General features: G+C 41.4%; 2 protein-coding genes across 4 annotated transcripts in view; one reads left to right on the top strand and one right to left on the bottom strand.

The window, feature by feature from the left end:
- Positions 1 to 773: 773 nt before the first annotated feature.
- fkbp10b (FKBP prolyl isomerase 10b) lies at positions 774 to 15,713 on the top strand. The gene is made up of 10 exons (XM_024008375.2): positions 774 to 1,134; positions 1,713 to 1,858; positions 2,306 to 2,495; positions 7,126 to 7,271; positions 10,373 to 10,562; positions 10,695 to 10,840; positions 11,849 to 12,038; positions 12,286 to 12,428; positions 14,431 to 14,594; positions 15,035 to 15,713. Exons 1-10 carry the CDS (start codon positions 944 to 946, stop codon positions 15,218 to 15,220), a joined length of 1,692 nt encoding a protein of 563 aa, XP_023864143.1. The 5' UTR covers positions 774 to 943; the 3' UTR covers positions 15,221 to 15,713.
- LOC111978358 (7-methylguanosine phosphate-specific 5'-nucleotidase) overlaps positions 15,659 to 21,055 on the bottom strand; it is an 18,150-nt gene continuing 12,753 nt past the window's right edge. The window contains exons 8-11 of one of the 3 annotated variants that reach the window (XR_002879154.2): positions 18,479 to 18,641; positions 17,739 to 17,939; positions 16,574 to 17,289; positions 15,659 to 16,171 (exon numbers count right to left, since the gene is read on the bottom strand). Coding sequence is in view for 2 of the 3 variants with exons in the window: in XM_024008377.2 (XP_023864145.1) it covers positions 17,173 to 17,289; positions 17,739 to 17,939; positions 18,479 to 18,641 (481 nt within the window). In the remaining variant the exon portion in view is untranslated. Of the gene's footprint in view, positions 17,290 to 17,738; positions 17,980 to 18,478; positions 18,642 to 21,055 lie in introns of all 3 variants that reach the window. The other 2 variants (XM_024008377.2, XM_024008378.2) reach the window with 2 other exon arrangements.

Here is a 21,055-nt window from a genome sequence, read left to right as displayed (position 1 = left end):
CATATCGTAACATGTTTAGTTGATCATTTAAAACGCGTACCACGTGCGTAAAAATATATGTCGTCTAGTTTACAATTCCATTAGCTGAATGTGAACGAGGGTCCCTTCAGGCTACTGGGCCACTGGAGATAATTTAGGCTGAGATCAGCTTGTTGCGTGACAGTAGATGGATTAAATAGGATGTATGCCTATCTGTTTAGGAAATGTATCAAAGTAATTCAACTCAATCTTTAAGCATACCATTGCCTCTACCAAGAGGTCTGAATGGCACAGGAGGTAGTGCACTTACCTTGACTGCAGAATAGCTGGTTCAGGACCTGGCTATTCCCCCTCATTGAATCACTGCAATGGTTAGTTGCCTAGTTAAATAAAGGTTACATTTAAAAAATGGTGGCAGCAGTGGGATAACCCTATAGGAAAAGTCTATACGAACACTCCTGACCTGAAAAACGATATATCATTTCAGAATTGGTTAAACATTAGATTTTGGTAATTTGTTTTACTGGTCAGGAGTGTTGTTACAGCCTCTCCCTAGCCAATAACTTTCAAAACGTCTTTATGCTTCGAGCCACATGCTCTGACAATGCTCATTGCACATGAGTTTGGCATTGATTGTTTGCATAGGAGAGACCTATAGGTCCACTGACAGTGAAAGCAARTCATAGAACGGCCGCTGCTCATCTACGCGCTGAGTCTGAGCAATCCCACTGCAAACTGGAGACTGTCCACGTTTACAACATTCCTTGCCAAGAGGGAGAGAAGCCCCCCCTCTTCTTTAGGAAAAATCCTGTGCAACTCCGTATACAGGGTTTAGTGTAGTGTAGAAACGAGTGAATGAGTGTGTTTCAAGACTGATGCAGGCCTATAAATTACTTACAGAAATAGTTTAATACTTTTTTTATCAAGTTAAAATCCGTTTTTTCAGGATTCATTCTTATTTATAATGTTTGCAAGCAGTCTTTTACTTTTACTGCTGAAGACGTGGTCGTACGTTGGATGCAATCCCACGATTGGAGATGTAGTCGTGGACAGATATGCGATACCAAAACTTTGTCCCAGAGAAGTAAAAAGTGGGGATTATGTTCGTTATCACTACAATGTGACATTCCAAGATGGAAAAACATTTGATTCGAGGTAAGATACAAATAATAATCATCTTTGTCAAGATTTTTAAGCACTGAATAAAAATGTGTTGATGTCCGTTATTAAGTTTTGTTGATGTAGCCTTTTSCAAAAATTGTGTAGCACACAGTGGGTTATTATAGTCATCTGTAGGCTAGAATATTCTGCAGTCCTGACTGAAGTTCCATAAGTGCGTGCATTACTTTGTAGCCATCKATCCTAAAATAAAGACAATTATGTTATTATGTATCCGGCTATTGTGTATCGTACATATTATGTATGTAATAAAGCTAAATAATTATATGCAAAACATGGAAATTATTTGACTGCAGCTTGCCTTTCGTATAGCATAGGTAGGCTACAGGCTTTGCAGAATGGAACGCAATCACGGCCATCTTTTGAAATGGTTACAAACTAAAAGCAGTTGAATGAACTAAGATACTCATTCGTCAAAAGGAATAACTATTATTTTAATGCATCAACTTCATTACAAATGAATGCCAAGAAATAGCCTATTGCCCTATTCTTTCTGCATAGGCCTACTATTTGCTGTCTAACTCTGTCATCCTTTCATGTCCTGGCCTGCTCAGCTATGAGAGGGGAGCTGCGTCGATAGGACAGACAGGCCAGGGCCGGCTCATCGCTGGCATCGACAAAGGGATTCTGGGCATGTGCGTCAACGAGAAGAGAAAAGTCACGGTGCCACCACACCTTGCCTATGGCAGTCTTGGAGCAGGTACTCTACACCGAGTTATATCGTTTACTTTACCCTGTAATGTCCTTAAATCAACAGAATGAGAGCTAAAATGGCCACCACAGTGGAATTTGGTGATTTAAATTTGACAAAATTGGTGTATACTTGTCATAAGTGTTTATGAACTGCTTCTAATGCCTTAGTGCCTAATGTCTTATAATGAACTTGACWTATTAGCCATTGTATTGCCATATAGGAAAACAAATACGTTGATTTAACAATATAGGGCCTTATAAATGGTTATAACAAGGACATGTAATGTTAGTATTAAATGCAATTACAGCACCCTCATATTGAGGCATTATAAAAAATAAGTCAAATATTCAAAACATTCAAAACATCTAAAAGGCGTATAAACATTTTGACTTTTTTWAATCTAATTGTCTATTTGAATGTATTATTGTACTTTTACTACTTATCCACTGTCAGGTGATGTGGTCCCTCCCGACAGCACTCTGGTGTTTGACCTGATGCTGTTGGACATGTGGAACAAGGCTGACCTGGTCGTGACTGAAACCGTCAGCAGTCCCCGGGACTGCAAACGCTCTGTGAAGCGCACAGACTTTGTGCGATACCATTTCAATGGTACCCTTCTGGATGGGACCCCCTTCGACTCCAGGTGAGTCCACTCCTGGACAGGGAGTGAAAGCATGAGGGTCAGGGTGGACAGATGGTAAGGTACCCAGTGGTAGTGTGGAGTGAATTTCGACCCATTTGGATTTATTTGATGAATAAATGCATTGTGAAATCAGGGTGAGATCTTATTTAAAGGGTACAGACATAAGGACTTCATAAGCCATACATAACACATGTCAACAACCACAAGTTGACATAGGATGTCTTACGTAGACCGACATAAGTGCCTTCAGAAGGTTTTCACACCCCTTGACTTTTTCCACATTTTGTTGTTACAGCCTGAATTTAAAATGGATTACATTTAGATTTGTTTGACACTGGCCTACACACAATACCCCACAATGTTAAAGTGAAATTACATTTTTCAATTCATTTTTAAAAGTAATAAAAATATGAAATGCGAAATGTCTTGAGTCAATAAGTGTTTAACCCCTTTGTTATGGCAAGCCTAAATAAGTTCAGGAGTGAACATTAGCTTAACACGTCACATAGTAAGTTGCATGGACTCACTGTGTGCAATAAATAGTGTTTAACATGATTATTTTGAATGACTACCTAATCTCTGTACCCCACACATACAATTCTCTACATCATTCAAGTCTGTTGCTTTATGAGAAGGTGTTAAAGGTCCCTCAGTCGAGCAGTGAATTTCAAACACAGATTCAACCACAAAGACCAGGGAGGTTTTCCAATGCCTCGCAAAGAAGGGCACCCATTGGTACATGGGTAAAAAAAAAAAGAAATCTGGCACTGAATATCCCATTGAGCATGGTGAAGTTATTAATTACACTTTGGATGGTGTATTAATACACCCAGTCACTACAAAGATACAGGCGTCCTTCCTAACTCAGTTGCCGGAGAGGAAGTACACCGCTCAGGGATTTCACCATGCAGCCATTAGTGACTTTAAAACAGTTACAGAGTTTAGTGGCTGTGATGGGAGAAAATTGAGGATGGATCAACAACATTGTAGTTACTCCACAATACTAATCTAATTAAGAGTGAACAGAAGGAAGCCTGTAAGGGGAAAAAAGGAAAAATCCTAGGGGGGAAAATGTTGAGGTGGTAGCATCATGTTATGGGTATGCTTGTCATCAGCAAGGATAAGGGAGTTTGTCAGGATCAAAATAAATATGAGAGCAAAGCCCAGGAAAAGAAGTTATAGGAAAATCCGCCTCAGTCTTCTGAAAACCTATTTATTTTTTATCAAGACAATTACACCAATCTTTATGCCAAAGACACCAGATTGGCTTTCCAAGAGGTGTTGAGTGTTCCTGAGTGCTCTAGTCTCAGTCCTGACTTAAATTTGCTTGAAAATCAGAGACAAGGTTTGAATATTACTGTCCATCAATGATTCTCAACCCAATTTAATGAGCTTTAGCAATTTTGACAGAAACAATTGATATACAGTTGAAGTCGGAAGTTTACATACACATAGGTTGGAGTCATTAACTTGTTTTTCAACCACTCCACAAATTTCTTGTTAACAAACTATAGTTTGGGCAAGTCAGTTAGGACATCTACTTTGTGCATGATACAAGTCATTTTTCCAACAATTGTTTACAGACAGATTATTTCACTTAKAATTCACTGTATCACAATTMCAGTGGGTCAGAAGTTTACATACACTAAGTTGACTGTGCCTTTAAACAGCTTGGAAAATTCCAGAAAATTATGTCATGGCATTAGAAGCTTCTGACAGGCTAATTGACATCATTTGAGTCAATTTGAGGTGTRCCTGTAGATGTATTTCAAGGCCTACCTTCAAACTCAGTGCCTCTTTGCTTGACATCATGGGAAAATCAAAAGAAATCTGCCAAGACCTCAGAAAAAAAATAGTAGACCTCTACAAGTCTGGTTCATCCTTGGGAGCAATTTCCAAACGCCTGAAGGTACCACGTTCATCTGTACAAACAATAGTACGCAGTATAAACACCATGGGACCACGCAGCCGTCATACCGCTCAGGAAGGTGACGCGTTCTGTCTCCTAAGAAATGAACGTACTTTGGTGTGAAAAGTGCAAATCAATCCCAGACAACAGCAAAGGACCTTGTGAAGATGCTGGAGGAAACCGGTCCAAAAGTATCTATATCCACTAACCTGAAAGGCAGCCCAGCAAGGAAGAAGCCAGTGCTCCAAAACCGCCATAAAAAAAGCCAGAATACTGTTGCAACTGTACATGGGGACAAAGATCATACTTTTTAGAGAAATGTCCTCTGATCTGATGAAAACAAAATAGAACTTTGGCCATAATGACCATCGTTATGTTTGGAGGAAAAAGGGGGGGCTTGCAGCCGAAGAACACCATCCCAACCATGAAGCACGGGGGTGGCAGCATCATGTTGTGGGGGTGCTTTGCTGCAGAGGGACTGTGCACTTCACAAATAGATGGCATCATGAGGTAGGATATATTGAAGCAACATCTCAAGACATCAGTCAGGAAGTTAAAGCGTGTCGCAAATGGGTCTTCCAAATGGACAATGACCCCAAGCATACTTCCGAAGTTGTGGCAAAATGGCTTAAGGACAACAAAGTCAAGGTATTGGAGTGGCCATCACAAAGCCCTGACCTCAATCCTATAGAAAAGTGTAGGCAGAATTGAAAAAGCCGTGTGCGAGCAAGGAGGCCTACAAACCTGACTCAGTTACACCAGCTCTGTCAGGAGGAATGGGCCAAAATTCACCCAACTTATTGTGGGAAGCTTGTGGAAGGCTACACGAAACGTTTGACCCAAGTTAAACAATTTAAAGGCAATGCTACCAAATACTAATTGAGTGTATGTAAACTTCTGACCCACTGGGAATGTGATGAAATAAAAGCTGAAATAAATCATTTTCTCAACTATTATTCTGACATTTCACATTCTTAAAATAAAGTGGTGATCCTAACTGACCTAAGACAGGGAATTTTTTTACTGGGATTAATTGTCAGGAATTGTGAAAAACTGAGTTCAAATGTATTTAGCTAAGGTGTATGTAAACTTCTGACTTCATCTGTATGTTGCCCCTAAGAGTTGTGCAAAGTTGGTAGATCCCTATTCCAAATAATGGTTGCCGAAGGTGCTTCCACCAAGTATTAAGTATCAAGTATCTCGGGGGGTGGAGACTTATCCAATTATGATATTTCACTTTTATACATTTTTTCTGAATTATATAAAATGTTCTATAACTTTCTTTCACTTTGAAAACGTGGAGTAGGTTGATCTGGTAAAAGATAATACAAACAAAAAAACATGAGTTTTTATTTTTTTTCCATCATCTTTCAAATGCAATAGAAAGTCCATAATATAAAATTGCGTTTAGGCGCAATATATATTTTGGCCACTAGATGGCAGCAGTATGTGTGTGCGCAATGTACAGTTCAATCCAGTGAAGTATTGCAATACTGGACAATATTTTGCATCAAGTCTGCCCAAATRTGCCGAATTGGTCAATTGATACATTTAAGTACATAACTATAGAGAACATACACAAATTATATGGTAATACAAAATATAAGTTTACACACTCCCAGGAATGTCATACATGATCTGTAGGATAAAAATAAATAAATTGTAATCCTCTTCTTTTTTTTTATATATATATTATAAGGCAGCAAAATGTGAAAAAAGCTCGAGGGGGTGTAGACTTTCTATAGGCACTGTACATTGCAATTATGTTGATGTTTGATACTGTGACATAAAGAAAACTACAACTTGTGGTTGTTATGTCCTTATGTCGATACCCTTCAAATTAAGTGTTGCTACATTCGACAGTGTTACATTTGGCCACTGCTGAAACTAACAAGAGGGGCATCATCTGACAACAAGCGACTAAATGACTACCAATGATTTGCTGCTACTGTAGCTGGGATTTATTTCMCATCATGACGTTGCCTGGAAACCCGACTTTGAATTGCATGGAATTCTACGTCGGGCAGAAATGAGCGTTTGAATCAGGAAAGTTACTTCTCACAACTTCTACAAGCCAGAATGTTGAATAAAATTCTATTTGAAAGTACTTTGTCCGTGCGGTTGGTCCTTTCAGCGGTAGGAATGTGAGACAATATATCCACAGGGAAGTATAATTACATTAACTTGTCAACGTGCTGGTAGTGCGTTCAGATTGCTATCACCTGAAGCATGCTCACAAGATAAARATATATGCACGAGACACATGTTTACATGGTTCTGCGCATCCTTCARGTGATATAAATYTGAACGCACWACCAGCGCTTTGACARGTTGATGTAATTATACTTTCCTGGGGATATATTGTCTCAGATTCCTAGCTCCGTAAATAACCAATCGCAYGGACAACTGGTAAAGTACGCTAAAATATAATTTTATTKWACATTCTTGCTTGTAGAGGTCATGAGGAAGTTTTCCTGATTTAAACAGTCATTTCAGCCAATTTAGAATTATATGCAATTCAATGTCAGGTTTCCAGGCAAATCATGAAGATGAATGGTTCCAAATATCACACAACCCTGAAGTCAACTGAACTTCCTTCCAAATTAACAGTTCTGTCTGTGTGTGTGTGTGTGTGTGTGTCTGTACTGTGTTATCCAGGTGTGTGTTAAGAGGAGGAGGAGGATGTGTGTTTGACTTTGCGCTTGTGTGAGCCCTACGTAGCTACAACAAGGGGCAGACCCACGACAGCCTGGTGGGGGAGGGCTGGCTGATCAAAGGCATGGACGAGGGCATACTGGGCATGTGCGTGGGGGAGACCAGAAACATAATTATTCCACCCTTCCTGGCCTATGGCGAGAAAGGTTCTGGTAAGTACAAGAATGGAAGGAGGGGATAGAGTTATGYGAGAGGTGGGAGGGTTGTGGGATTATTCATGTTTTCTTTTTACACGGGTCATATTCATTAGGCAGAGAACGGAAGAAAGCGGGAGGGTCTTAAACAGGGAGGAACTACCGGGACTTGTCCAATAAGAAATGCTAATTTTCGTTTGCCATTGCAAACCGTTTTACTACGGTGTGTCCTGATGAATGTAAAGTAAGTAGCCTTGCATGAGCCAAGGCCGGATCACCTCATAGGAGCAGGAGCCTATCTCCTGTTYCTGGTGGGTGAGGCAGCTTGATGTATAGTACACCGCTTGGACAGGACGCTAGTCTATCGCATGTCCAATTTTCTGTCTTTCGTATGACTCGGACGATCGAATGCCTACCTTCCAATCTCAGGGCGGACACTAACCACAAGGCCACAAATGAATATGACCCTGGTTAAATTTACGACCAGTTTTTCCAAACTGGTAAGAAATCATTTAAAAAATAGATTGTGTTGAAGGGTTTAATTGATTCCTCAACCTGTTTTAATCAGCATTGACATCTCTCTACCTATAGGTCCTCATAAATAGACTGAAAAACAGTCTGTAAACAGCAGTCAGATTCAGCGATCCCTCCCATCTGTGTACTGTATGTTGTATTTGCCACCTGTTTGATTGATCTGGTTGGTTTATTGAATAACACCCAGTCTATATGTATCCAAAGTCTAGACAGACTGCTTCTATGTAAGCTCTGTTGGAATGCATTTATGCCACATTTCCAATGAGGATTTACYCCAGTGTTTTACCCAGGGCCTTGCCTTAGCTTGGAGCCAAGGCAAGGCCCTGGTTACTTTTCAGCTGGCATTTACATAACACCTCACAAAGCAACAGACTTGAATGATGTCGAGGTTGTTGATTTTGTTCGCCACAAGTCTATAGTGTCTTTAAAAAATGTTTAAAAAAKGTGTAATTTTTGTAAATTATTTCATAAGTAGTCTTGTGTCATACTCCTTTTTTTCAATAATATTTTTTTCCTTTCCTTTTTTTACATTACAAAAACAAACTTATACATACGAACAATAATTTACAGACACATACAAACAATGACTACATCTCATCTGCCCTGACCTGCCTGCTCACACCCTGCATTATTGTTTGCCACTTCGTCTTAAATTGTACCAATTTGTTTTTCTCAGTCGCCCATGCTATTTCAATATTTAAATAACAAATCGTTAGATTTTTCCCATTGTGTCAATGATGGCTGATTGATTATTTATTTTTATTTAACTAGGCAAGTCMGTTAAGAACAAATTCTTATTTTCAATGACGRCCTAGTGGGTTAACTGCCTTGTTCAGGGGCAGAACGACAGATTGTTACCTTCGATCTTGCAACCTTTCGGTTACTAGTCCAACGCTCTAACCACTAGGCTACCTGCCGCCCCAAGTTTTTAGTATCTATTTTTTCAAAATGAGTGATGAGAAAAGAACCATCCAGCCCATTTGGGTATCTCATTACAGCCCCATATGTCATGTCTTGAAATATGCMGACAGATTGATTAAAACTAAGTTGATATTGTAATACTTCCGACAGCCAACTTTCTAGCTCCACCCACAACTTCCAAAGTGTATAGCATTCCCTAAAAGCCGGGATTATTGAGTCATTATTAGTTATTTTGTCTCTTATATAATAAATTCTATACATTAGTTTATACTGGATTAAACGTACATCATTTCGTTAGTTATACTCCATCTTATGCCAACATCAGTTCTTTTTAAATCTTGGTTCCAATTTTTATATTTTTCCCCAATCAAATAAGATTGTATTGGTCACATGCACATGGTCAGCAGATGTTATTGCGAGTGTTCGCAAAATGCTTATGCTTCTAGATCTGACAGTGCAGCAGTATCTAACAGGTAATTTCTAACAAATTCCACAGCAAAACCTAATACACACAATATAGTAAAGGAATGGGATAAGAATATATAAAAGATATGGATGAGCAGTGGCAGAGCGGTTAAGATGCAATAGATAGTGTAGGATACAGTATATACATATAAGTATTGCGAGATATGTAAACATTCTAAAAGTGGCATGATAAAAAGGGTTCCATTTATTAAAGTGGCCAATGATATCAAGTCTGTAGGTATGCAGCTGTCTCTCTGTGCTAGTGATGGCTATTTAACAGTCTCGTTCCCAGCTTTGATGCACCTCTTCTGACCTCACCATCTGGATGGAAGTGGGTTGAACAGGCAGTGGCTCAGGTGGTTATTGTCCTTGATGATCTTTTTTGCCTTCCTGTGACATCGGGTGTTGTAGGTGTCCTGGAGAGCAGGTTGTTTGCCCCCGGTGATGCGTTTTGCAGACCGCACCACCCTCTGGAGAGCCCTGCGGTTGTGGGCGGTGCAGTTGCCGTGCCAGGCTGTGATACAGCCCGACAGGATGCTCTCGATTGAGCACCTGTAAAAGTTAGTGAGGGTTTTAGGTGACAAGCCACATTTTTTCAGCCTCCAGAGGTTGAACAGGCGCTTTTTTTCTTCTAAGAGATTGTCAGTTGGATATGCTCTCTGCAAGGTTTTGTAGATCTTTCCTATCATCTGAATGTCATTTTCTGACTCAAATAAGATTCCCCCAAGGTTACTCTGATGTCCAATCATAATTTCRTGATATGTAACTTTTAAGTTGCTTGTATTTGAAACTATCTCCATTGGTCAGTCCAAAATTACTTTTTAATTCTGCCGTGAAAATAAATATATTTCCTGTTACCATGTCATTTACGGTTTCTATGCCTTTAGTTTTCCATGTGGGCCAATTTATCGATGAATTCTGAAAAGCTATCTGAGGATTATTTYGTGTGAAGTTGTGTTTCTAGGGAGTGATATTGTGTGTCACACTCTTGCTGGAAACACAAGAACACTAGAGCTAACGTTAACATTAAAAACACTGGTGACACCCTGGTGTGGGGGTAAGTCGAATTACCACCATTACCATTTCATTGTTTGGTGCATTTGCAGCCGTCAATCAGCATTGATTCCTCTTTAGACGATCAGACAGACATACTGCTTCTCTGTACAGCCTTTTCGACTGACTGCTYCGATCTCCTTCAGGTAAAGAGATCCCGTCCCAGGCCACCCTGGTGTTTAATGTCCTCCTGGCTGACCTACACAACCCCAAGGATGACATCATCGTGGAGAACCAGGTGGTGCCCGAGTCGTGCGAGCGCAAGTCTGTGGCCGGGGACTACATGCGCTACCACTACAATGGAACCTTCCTCAACGGGGTCACCTTTGACACCAGGTGAGCAATGTCCAGTTGTTATAGGCTGCGTCTCAGTACTCTAAAATGGCATAATGAAAATACTTCTTGAGTGATTACTGTTTGACAATGTCTGTCATTGCTTGTCATATCGAATCCCTCCTCTCTCTACAGCTACCAGCGGAACAACACGTACAACACCTACATTGGGATGGGCTACGTGATCTCTGGCATGGACAAGGGCTTGCAGGGGGTGTGCATCGGGGAGAAGAGGAGGGTCACCCTGCCCCCCCACATGGCCTATGGAGAGCAGGGAGCAGGTGTGGCTTAGTCCAGGGCAGATAGAGGGGCATCTTTTATTGGTAGTTACAGTAGGTTGGTTAGGTAGTTAGCTTTTATTGGTAGCTATAGTAGGTTGGTTAGGTAGTTAGCTTTTATTGGTAGTTACAGTAGGTTAGTTAGGTAGTTAGCTTTTATTGGAAGTTACAGTAGGTTAGTTAGGTTTTATTGGTAGTTACAGTAGGTTAGTTGGGTAGTTAGCTTTTATTGGTAGTTACAGTAGGTTAGTTAGCTTTTATTGGTAGTTACAGTAGGTTAGTTAGGTTTTATTGGTAGTTACAGTAGGTTAGTTGGGTAGTTAGCTTTTATTGGTAGTTACAGTAGAGTAGTTAGCGGTCAGGGTTGTAAGCTCTCTCATTTGAATGATTTACATGTTAAAGGCCCAGTGCAGTCAAAACTATGTTTTTCCGGTGTTTTGTATAACAGCTGATGGAACTAAAGACTGTAAAAGTGTGATTAAATATGATCATTGTTATTTCCTGGTTGAAAATACAATCTAGACAGGACCTTCTAATCGCCAGGTTTGCATGGGCGGAAGTTTCGGCTTCCCTGGTGACATCACCAGGCAGTAAATGAGTTAATAGACCAATAACTGCTAGTTTTCCCTTCCCACTTAGACCACTCTGTCAGTCCTAGCATAATTGTTGCTTGAGAAGTATTTTTTTGCTAAAAAGACAGTTTCCATTAAAATGTACAGAAATATTACAGTAAGGTTCATTATTACCCAGAAATTATTTGATATTGATATAAAAATGGCTTCATTGGGCCTTTTTGAAATCTTATTTGTGTGGGAAGAATACACCTTAAATGTATGATTTATTAAGTGCATACCTGTGTGAAATATGTATAAATATGATTAATTTAGTCTAAAATGTAACAGATAGCCCAATAGCTAGCTATAATTTAGGCACAACATTATATGTCAAATTATACAATAGTTTATATTACTGACTGAAACCCAGTTTGACCTCTCCGTCTTGCCGTACCAGGTAAGGATATACCAGGCTCGGCCGTGCTGGTCTTCGACATCCATGTCATCGACTTCCACAACCCCAAGGACTCTGTGGAGGTTCATGTGACTCACAAGCCTGAGGTGTGTAACCTGACCAGCGATGTGGACGATCTAATCCACTACCACTACAACTGCTCTCTGCTGGACGGCACCCGACTCTTCTCTTCGTGAGTACATTGACCAGGGTCGTGTTCATTAGGCACCAAACGGAAGAAAACCGATTGAAACCCTCATGTGGATCCTTTTGTATTGACGGTCTAATTCATTTGTTGTGTACTTCACTTTGATGATATCGTATCTCTAAAACGGCCGTCGTTGGAAAGGAAATACAGATTGAAGACTATGCAGTTGACAGACATGTTCCATATGTTGTTTTTACGTTCCCTTACCTGTGTTTATGTCCCTTGTGCCCAGGAGTGACTATGACAACCTGCAGGACACGGTGCTGGGGGCGGACAAAGTGATTGACGGTCTGGACGAGGGTCTGAGGGGCATGTGTGTGGGTGAGAGGAGGACTGTCATCATCCCCCCTCACCTGGGCCACGGAGAGAAAGGGGGTGAGAAAGACGTTCACCGTGGGCCATCAGGGGACAGGGCAACAATAAAATACAAACAATACGCTCACTCAACTAAGAATGCACCAGCGGGAGTATAATAGCACAATCACATACAGTTGAAGTCGGAAGTTTACATACACCTTAGCCAAATACATTTAAACTCAGTTTTTCACAATTCCTGACATTTAATCCTAGTAAAAATTCCCATCTGAGGTCAGTTGGATCACCAATTTTATTTTAAGAATGTGAAATGTCAGAATAATAGTTGAGAAATTGATTTCTTCTTTCATCACATTCCCATGGGTCAAAAGTTTGCATACACTCAATTAGTATTTGGTAGCATTGCCTTTAAATTGGGTCAAACGTTTCAGGTAGCCTTCCACAAGCTTCCCACAATAAGTTGGGTGAATGTTGGCCATTCCCCTGACAGAGCTGGTGTAACGGAATCAGGTTTGTAGGCCTCCTTGCTCGCACACGCTTTTTCAATTCTGTCCACAAATTTTCTATAGGATTGAGGTCAGGGCTTTGTGATGGCCACTCCAATACCTTGACTTTGTTGTCCTTAAGTCATTTTGCCACAACTTGGAAGTATGCTTGGGGTCATTGTCCATTTGGAAGACACATTTGCGACCAAGCTTTAACTTCCTGACTGATGTCTTGAGATATTGCTTCAATATATCCACATAATTTCCTCCCTCATGATGCCATCTATTTTGTGAAGTGCACCAGTCCCTCCTGCAGTAAAGCACCCCCACAACATGATGCTGCCACCCCGTGCTTCACGGTTGGGATGGTGTTCTTCGGCTTGCAGCCCCCCTTTTTCCTCCAGTAAGTACGATCTTTGTCCCCATGTGCAGTTGCAAACCGTCGTCTGGCTTTTTTATGGCTGCTTTGGAGCAGTGGCTTCTTCCTGCTGAGCGGCCTTTCAGGTTATGTCGATATAGGACTTGTTTTACTGTGGATATAGATACTTTTGTACCTGTTTCCTCCAGCATCTTTCACAAGGTCCTTTGCTGTTGTTCTGGGATTGATTTGCACTTTTCGCACCAAAGTACGTTCATCTCTAGGAGACAGAACGAGTCTCCTTCCTGAGAGGTATGACGGCTGCGTGGTCCATGGTGTTTATACTTGTGTACTATTGTTTGTATAGATGAACGTGGTACCTTCAGCCGTTTGGAAATTACTTCCGCAAGGATGAACCAGACTTGTGGAGCTCCACAATTTCTTTTTCTGAGGTCTTGGCTGATTTCTTTTGATTTTCCCATGATGTCAAGCAAAGAGGGACTGAGTTTGAAGGTAGGCCTTGAAATACATCCACAGGTACACCTCCAAATGATGTCAATTAGCCTATCAGAAGCTTCTAAAGCCATGACATCATTTTCTGGAATTTTTCAAGCTGTTTAAAAGCACAGTTAACTTAGTGTATGTAAACTTCTGACCCACTGGAATTGTGATACAGTGAATTATAAGGGAAATAATCTGTCTGTAAACAATTGTTGGAAAAATTACTTGTCATGCGCAAAGTAGATGTCCTAACCGACTTGCCAAAACTATAGTTTGTCAACAAGAAATTTGTGGAGTGGTTGAAAAACGAGTTTAAATGACTCCAACCTAAGTGTATGTAAAATTGTTTTTTCTATTATTTTTGTCTCTGCATGGTTCGGGAAGGGCACGTAAGTAAGCATTTCACTGTTAGTCTACACCTGGGTTCCATGTGTTTGATACCGTTCCATTTCAAAGTGACACCATGTTCACACATGTCTGCACTAGTGAGACACTCATGCATAAAGGCATTTCAGGTGCAGGTCATAATTTATTGTAGCCCCACTTATTTATGTATCCATAAAGCCTCTATAACAGCTGCATTGACATTAGAACCGACAGATGTTATGTTTTATGTAGCTGTTATAAAGGCATGCGTAAAGGAGGGGTACAATAAACTATTACCCAGGTACACATACCGGTGTTGCTCTTTCACACTCACTCTCCTCCTCTCCTCCAGCCACTGGTGTGCCAGGCAGTGCAGTGCTTCACTTTGAGCTGGAGCTGATGGACCTGCAGAAGGGCGTGCCGGAGGGCTACCTGTTTGTGTGGGTGGAGGACGCCCCGCTGGAGCTCTTCCAGGCCATGGACATAAACCAGAATGGAGAGGTGCCCATAGAGGAGGTATGCTATCTACCGCACAGCTGGAATAGACTAGTAGAAAATAGATGGATCAGACCATCAAATAATATTGATGGGAGTTATAAMGTACAGTCTACTCCATTTAAGTGCAATATATTTTGTCAGTCCCAATTCAATGACATTCGTTTTATAGCTCTTGATAACTGCATACTCTGGACCGCTGGTTTAGTGCCCACCTGCACGGTGTCACACTAGTCCCAAGTGGTTGCATTAATTAGGAGTTGACTGTACACGAAAAACCCACCCTTTTGAAGATTACCATATTTGATTGGGATYTCATGTGCTATTTAGCCAGACCAAAGTGCTTCTGCAGACATGTTCATGTAAGACAACGGTCAAGCTGTCATTTGTCATGACTCACACTAAACATGGCTGCTACTCTTCTTCACAACGCTCTCGTTTCTCTCTCTCTCTTCATCCAGTTTGGAGAGTTCATCATGCTGCAGGTGGCGGAGGGCAAAGGTCGTATGAAGCCGGGGGTGGAACCTGAAGAGATCATTGCTGACATGTTCAGGAACCAGGACCGCAACAAGGATGGGGTCATCTTCGCCGAGGAGCTCAAATTGAAGGTGGAGGAGGACAAAGAGAGGATGCACGAGGAGTTGTGATGAGGAGAGTGCACACGTTGGTAGTGTTCAAGGACATACATTTTGTGCAGCAATTGGTCACCGACTGAGCAACAAATAATCATGAGTAATTATTTAGGATACAAAGTGATTTGTAGATCAGTCAGTCTAACGCGCGCACACACACTAGTTCCAATTCTCCGCCCCGAAGTGTGCACTCGTTCACTCCACCTCGTGGATTTATAATATAAAGCATTGGATTGGAGTGAACAAGTGCACAGTTCGGTGACAAGGGTAGATCTACTCGAATATTCGAGAATCGGACCACAGCCTCTCTCTCTCAGGGATGGACCACACACACACACACACCGTAAAATATTCCAAGAGAGACCCTTTTTTATACAGTGATCCCTTAACAGGTGTTATACATTTTAGATGGTGGGTAAAGAGTCTTACAAGAGTAATATTTGTGTWGCATGATTTGGTCATGTTTGATAAAGTGATGTAAAAAAATAAATAAAAAAAAAAATAAAAAGTTTAAAAAAATTACGTGTTGACAAATCAACCAACCAAACCAGCACCGTATGTTCCTGATCTGATGTTTACACCAATAAAACCATTTTTAGAAAAATAAACATCTCTTTTTTTTTGCAGGGTGTGATTGTCAGACTAATCAAATGTTATAAACTGAACATGCCCGCTAGGTGGCAGTATTGGAAAGTCTTTAAAATGTAGATTAAAAACCACAAAATAACACATCTTGTTTTGTTCACAACTGTCTTCACTCTTCGTTAGGTCTTGAGATAGTACGTTGGTAATGCAAAAGACAAGTGTTCTCAACGACATACCTGGTTAAATACAGGCAAAACATACAATCGAAATGTGAACAATAGTTAAAGCACTATTCTTCAATATTGTTTTAGGATGCCGGGAAATCTCAGCTTATGTAGACATCCAGTTTAAAAGTACCTGCCTACAAGGAAACCAATACCTCTGTAAAAAAAAAARAAAGCWAAATAGTGGTTAGAGGGACATTTCTCCCAAATGTCATAATTTGCATGAACATATTACATTTAGGTGAACTATCCCTTTAATTGTCAAGGAAAGCTTTCCTAGCAGCATAAGCATTTGCCACTGAACTCCCACAGTGACTCGTGAGGTAACYATTTCATCTGTTACAGTACTTGTTCAACCAAATAAATACATTTATATACTACATTTGGTCAAATGTGCATAGGGCAGCATCCACACTTGACAATCACAAAATAATTGCGCCTCACAAATTAGAGGATGGGTATAGATATACACAAATTAATACATTTAGATTAAGACTAGTCTCATATACACACACACACACTATCACTGATCAACTCTCTCACGTGTTAGAATACTTACTGGGCGATACAGCAGCTTATACAGTGTATGCTCGTTACACAGCCCTGCGCCTTGGGAAATAAAGTGAATAGCGTCATAACCTTCTCCCATAACCGCGCGGAGACGGCATTCACGGTAAATGCCGCACATGTCGGCTCAATCGGAAATTACCTTTAAAAGGCGCATAGCTGACAAAGCGAGATCAGAATACTGGCCTTTAACTTAAAGTTACAAAATCAACCACTTCTCCAAATGGAAGGAGCTGCTTGTCCTTAGAGAGACCATAGAAACATACAGTAAATAGGTACAAACATTAAGTTAACAGAATCAAGGGGCTTCGGTGGATGGGATTTGCAGCACCAACCCCACACATGAAACAAGGTGATTTCATTTAAAATAATGTCACTGAGGTGTTGAATTGGTTTGAAGGTGCCTGAGGATTATTGTGGCGCTATAATAATTGCGGTGCGTGCAGCTCTGTAAAGGTCAACAAAGGGTCAATTTCCTCTCTTTGTGATGTCGGCCATCAAGGCGGTTGATTCCTGACGCCTGTGCAAACGGGAAGTAACCTGACCCGAGGTTAACTTTTGGCCCGTGATTCGTTGCGTCCTCACGGCGGTTCACTTGGCCGGCGCAGTGGTGATGTAGTTGAGGATGGCGTTGGGGACGTCCATGGTTTCATCCTTGACCAGGACGATGTCGTATGAGTTGACGTATGACTCTTTCCTCTCCTCCACCTGACCAAACAGAACAGTCAGTACATTTTTACATTATAGTCTTATCCAGAGCGACTTACAGGAGCAATTAGTGTTAAGTGCCTTGCTCAAGGGCACAGACAGATTTCTTTTCACCTAGACGGCTCGAGAATTTGAACCGGCGACCTTTCGTTTACTGGCCCCACGCTCTTCACCGCTAGGCTACCTGCCGCCCTAGTATCCAGCTAACACAGTGCTTCAACAMCTTACATACACGGTTAGGAATACAGGTGAGCAGCACTAACAGATTGAAGGAATATTTCATGAAGTTTAGTACAAGTAAGTGTACTTCTGGCTTTTAAGTGGGTGTGTGGGAAATGTACAACATTTATCGGAAGTCAACATACAAAACGGACTTCCTTTAAATCCTCACCACTTCCAGGTTTGCAAAAGGCAACACAAAGACAAATACAGCACCCCTCAACACCCACCTGGTCATTGAGGAAGCCTATGGTGAGGGCGTGCYGAGTGTGGGCCACCCCATCGGCCATGGTGAGGTCTCCCAGAGAGTCCCCTAGCAGTAGCACGTTGGGCCGCTCTTTGAGCTCCCTGAAGTGGGCCGCGTGGAGCAGAGCGCCCTCTCGCTTGTTGAACGTGTGGATCAACTGGCCTTTGAATGCCCGCAGTACACCCTGCAGGAAGACATGGGTCGCACTTGTGGTCAACGGATTGCTGAGTTTGGGGGGGAAAAACGTGAGACATTTTGTGAATTTGGGCATAACGTGTACTTAAATTGGTTAAAGGCCAAAAATGCTGTAAGTTGGTGAAAGTGATTAGGTAAACAAAACCAAAGTGTGGATTGCTGTATCTCCCGGTACATAGACTGCTTTCGGGACACCAATATGTCATTTTGTAATGTGGGTGAACTATCACTTTAGCAGTTCCATAGGCATTAGGCTAGCGTTTCCCAAACTCAGTCCTGGGGGACTCCAAGGGGTGCACATTTTGGTGTTTTCCCTTGCACTACACAGCTGATTCAAATAATCAAAGCTTGATGAGTTCGTTATTACAATCAGCTCTGTAGTGTGAGGGCAAAATCCAAAACTTTCCCACCCTTGGGAAGTTTGGGAAACGCTGCATTAGGCACATATCATACTACACATAATTAGACTCGATGCTAGACTGGTTTGAAAATGTCCAAATTAACCAAACAGTCAAGAAAGAAACGTACGCTCTGGTCAAAGTCCATGTAGTTGGAGATGACGTGGACGTTGGGGTGGAAGACGTGGTTCTGTCTGATCACTTCCTCCAGGATGTCCCCCAAGCCAGCCGAGAAGATCAACAGAGGAACCTGCTGCTCCTGCAGCCGGTCGAAGAACACCTTGTAGCCCTCCCTACAGAGACAGGGAGGGGGAAATATCATCATTGCTAATTCTCCTATTCATCAGTATCCCATTTTCTATTATCTTCCTGCCTTCTTTACCCCCCCACCACTGATGTAACCGATAAAGACAATCCGTTTCCACTAGCATTTCTAGTAGCACTAAAAATGCTAACACGAAGATGTTGGATCCAGCTAAATAACCAACACCTCCACTAGGTAAATGGAATATAAGGTTAACGAGCCACTGAACACGCCGATTTGCATGTGTGTTTTTCTGTTGCTCATCAGAAAAACTAGATTTCAGTCTTGTAGGTGTGTTTGGTTACTGATATTCGTCCCCCACGAGACAAGGCAGCCTATTTCACATCCTCAAAATCCCCAGAATGAATCTAAGAAATCTGTAATTAGTTTATACATTTTTACMGCGGATGTTTAAGTTGCACTATTTTACAACTAAATAAAAGGTGTTTGATGCAGTATTTCTCAAGTTAAAAAAATGTGCGATGTGTTGTCTTATGTAGACTAAGTCAAAACTGCTGGGCGGGTCTGTCTCACTGTCTAAGTTTGTCAAACTGTCACAGTTTGACTTATATAGGCTGTTTTCAAAGGGATTTGTTGCATTTTTTATTCAAGACCACATAAAGAACATGTACCATACATACACAATGTATCCTTGCAAGGGAGCGTAATTACATTCACATGTTATTAAGGGTACATTTTGGCTATATAGAGCAAATGTTTCAAGTGTCTGAATAAGAATACAATTTGGATTAAGCCACAGAAAAACACCAGAAACAAACAAAAACAAAAAAAATTACAGAATAAGACCAGTACGATATGTCAGGAACTCTGACCAGACACCTTCATACCTACGCTGTCTATGTTTCAAGATTGATGGAATTCTCTCCATGTCAGGAAGTTCCCCGCATAGACCTAACCACATATCTTTTGAGGGTGTAAGTTCATTTTTTCACACATTTCCTTGCTGCTGCTAAAAGATCATCTAATACTTGAACTGGAGAGGATTGGAATGTATCCACAGGAACAATACCTAGGAGGAGATGATATGGGTCTGGTTGAATAATAATAGCTGTGATGTCCTGTATAACATGGTGAATTTCAGACCGAAAATACTAGATTTTCAGACATTGACAAAATATATGTGATCAAGTACCTATTTGTCCACACTGTCTCCAACACATAGTGGATAATCCTTTATTCATTTTATTAAGTTTATCAGGGATCAAAAAAACGATCTAGTACTTGGAATTGAAACTTCCTTGGTCGGTTACATGTCGTGGCTTTATATAGCGTTTTCCATATTCCCCCAACTCTCCTCTGATATCTGCACCTGTAATTCCACCTGCCATGAGTTCCTAAGATTATCTAAAGATAATATTAGCATGTTAAGGATATTGTGATAATCATTTGAAACGATTCCAATGTTTTCCCCTTGATAAAGGGACCACCAATGAATTTCAATAAGCATTTCTCTACGGCTGGCCATGCTTTCCACCTGGCTACCTCTACCCCGGTCAACAGCCCTGCAACCCCACAGCAACTGGCCTAAGCCGCCCCATTTCTCCTTCACCCAAATCCAGATAGCTGATGTTCTGAAAGAGCTGCAAAATCTGGACCCCTACAAATCAGCCGGGCTAGACAATCTGGACCCTCTCTAAAATTATCTGCCAAAATTGTTGCAACCCCCATTTACTAGCCTGTTCAACCTCTCTTTCGTATCGTCTGAGATACCCAAAGATTGGAAAGCTGCCGCGGTCATCCCTCTCTTCAAAGGGGGAGACACTCTAGACCCAAACTGCTACAGACCTATATCTATATCCTACCCTACCTTTCTAAGGTCTTCGAAAGCCAAGTTAACAAACAGATCACCGACCATTTCGAATCCCACCGTACCTTCTCCGCTATGCAATCTGGTTTCCGAGCTGGTCATGGGTGCACCTCAGCCACGTCAAGGTCCTAAACGATATCATAACCGCCATCGATAAGAGACAATACTGTGCAGCTGTATTCATCGACCTGGCCAAGTCTTTCGACTCTGTCAATCACCACATTCTTATCGGCAGACTCAACAGCCTTGGTTTCTCAAATGACTGCCTCGCCTGGTTCACCAACTACTTCTCAGACAGAGTTCAGTGTGTCAAATCGGAGGGCCTGTTGTCCGGACCTCTGGCAGTCTCTATGGGGGTGCCACAGGGTTCAATTCTCGGGCCGACTCTCTTCTCTGTATACATCAATGATGTCGCTCTTGCTGCTGGTGATTCTCTGATCCACCTCTACGCAGACGACACCATTCTGTATACTTCTGGCCCTTCTTTGGACACAATGTTAACTAACCTCCAGACGAGCTTCAATGCCATACAACTTTCCTTCCGTGGCCTCTAACTGCTCTTAAATGCAAGTATA

This window comes from Salvelinus sp. IW2-2015, linkage group LG18 (assembly GCF_002910315.2).
Source record: "Salvelinus sp. IW2-2015 linkage group LG18, ASM291031v2, whole genome shotgun sequence".
Classification (NCBI taxonomy): Eukaryota; Metazoa; Chordata; class Actinopteri; order Salmoniformes; family Salmonidae; genus Salvelinus; species Salvelinus sp. IW2-2015.
Note: the sequence above shows the minus strand (reverse complement) of the source record. Positions and strands in the feature narration are given on the sequence as shown.

Bases quoted from the DNA above. Each gene is read 5' to 3' on its own strand.
- fkbp10b (XM_024008375.2), top strand. From the start codon at position 944: ATGTTTGCAAGCAGTCTTTTACTTTTACTGCTGAAGACGTGGTCGTAC. The intron at 7,272-10,372 runs GTAAGTACAAGA...GATCTCCTTCAG, and splicing joins CTATGGCGAGAAAGGTTCTG to GTAAAGAGATCCCGTCCCAG. The intron at 14,595-15,034 runs GTATGCTATCTA...CTCTTCATCCAG, and splicing joins GAGAGGTGCCCATAGAGGAG to TTTGGAGAGTTCATCATGCT.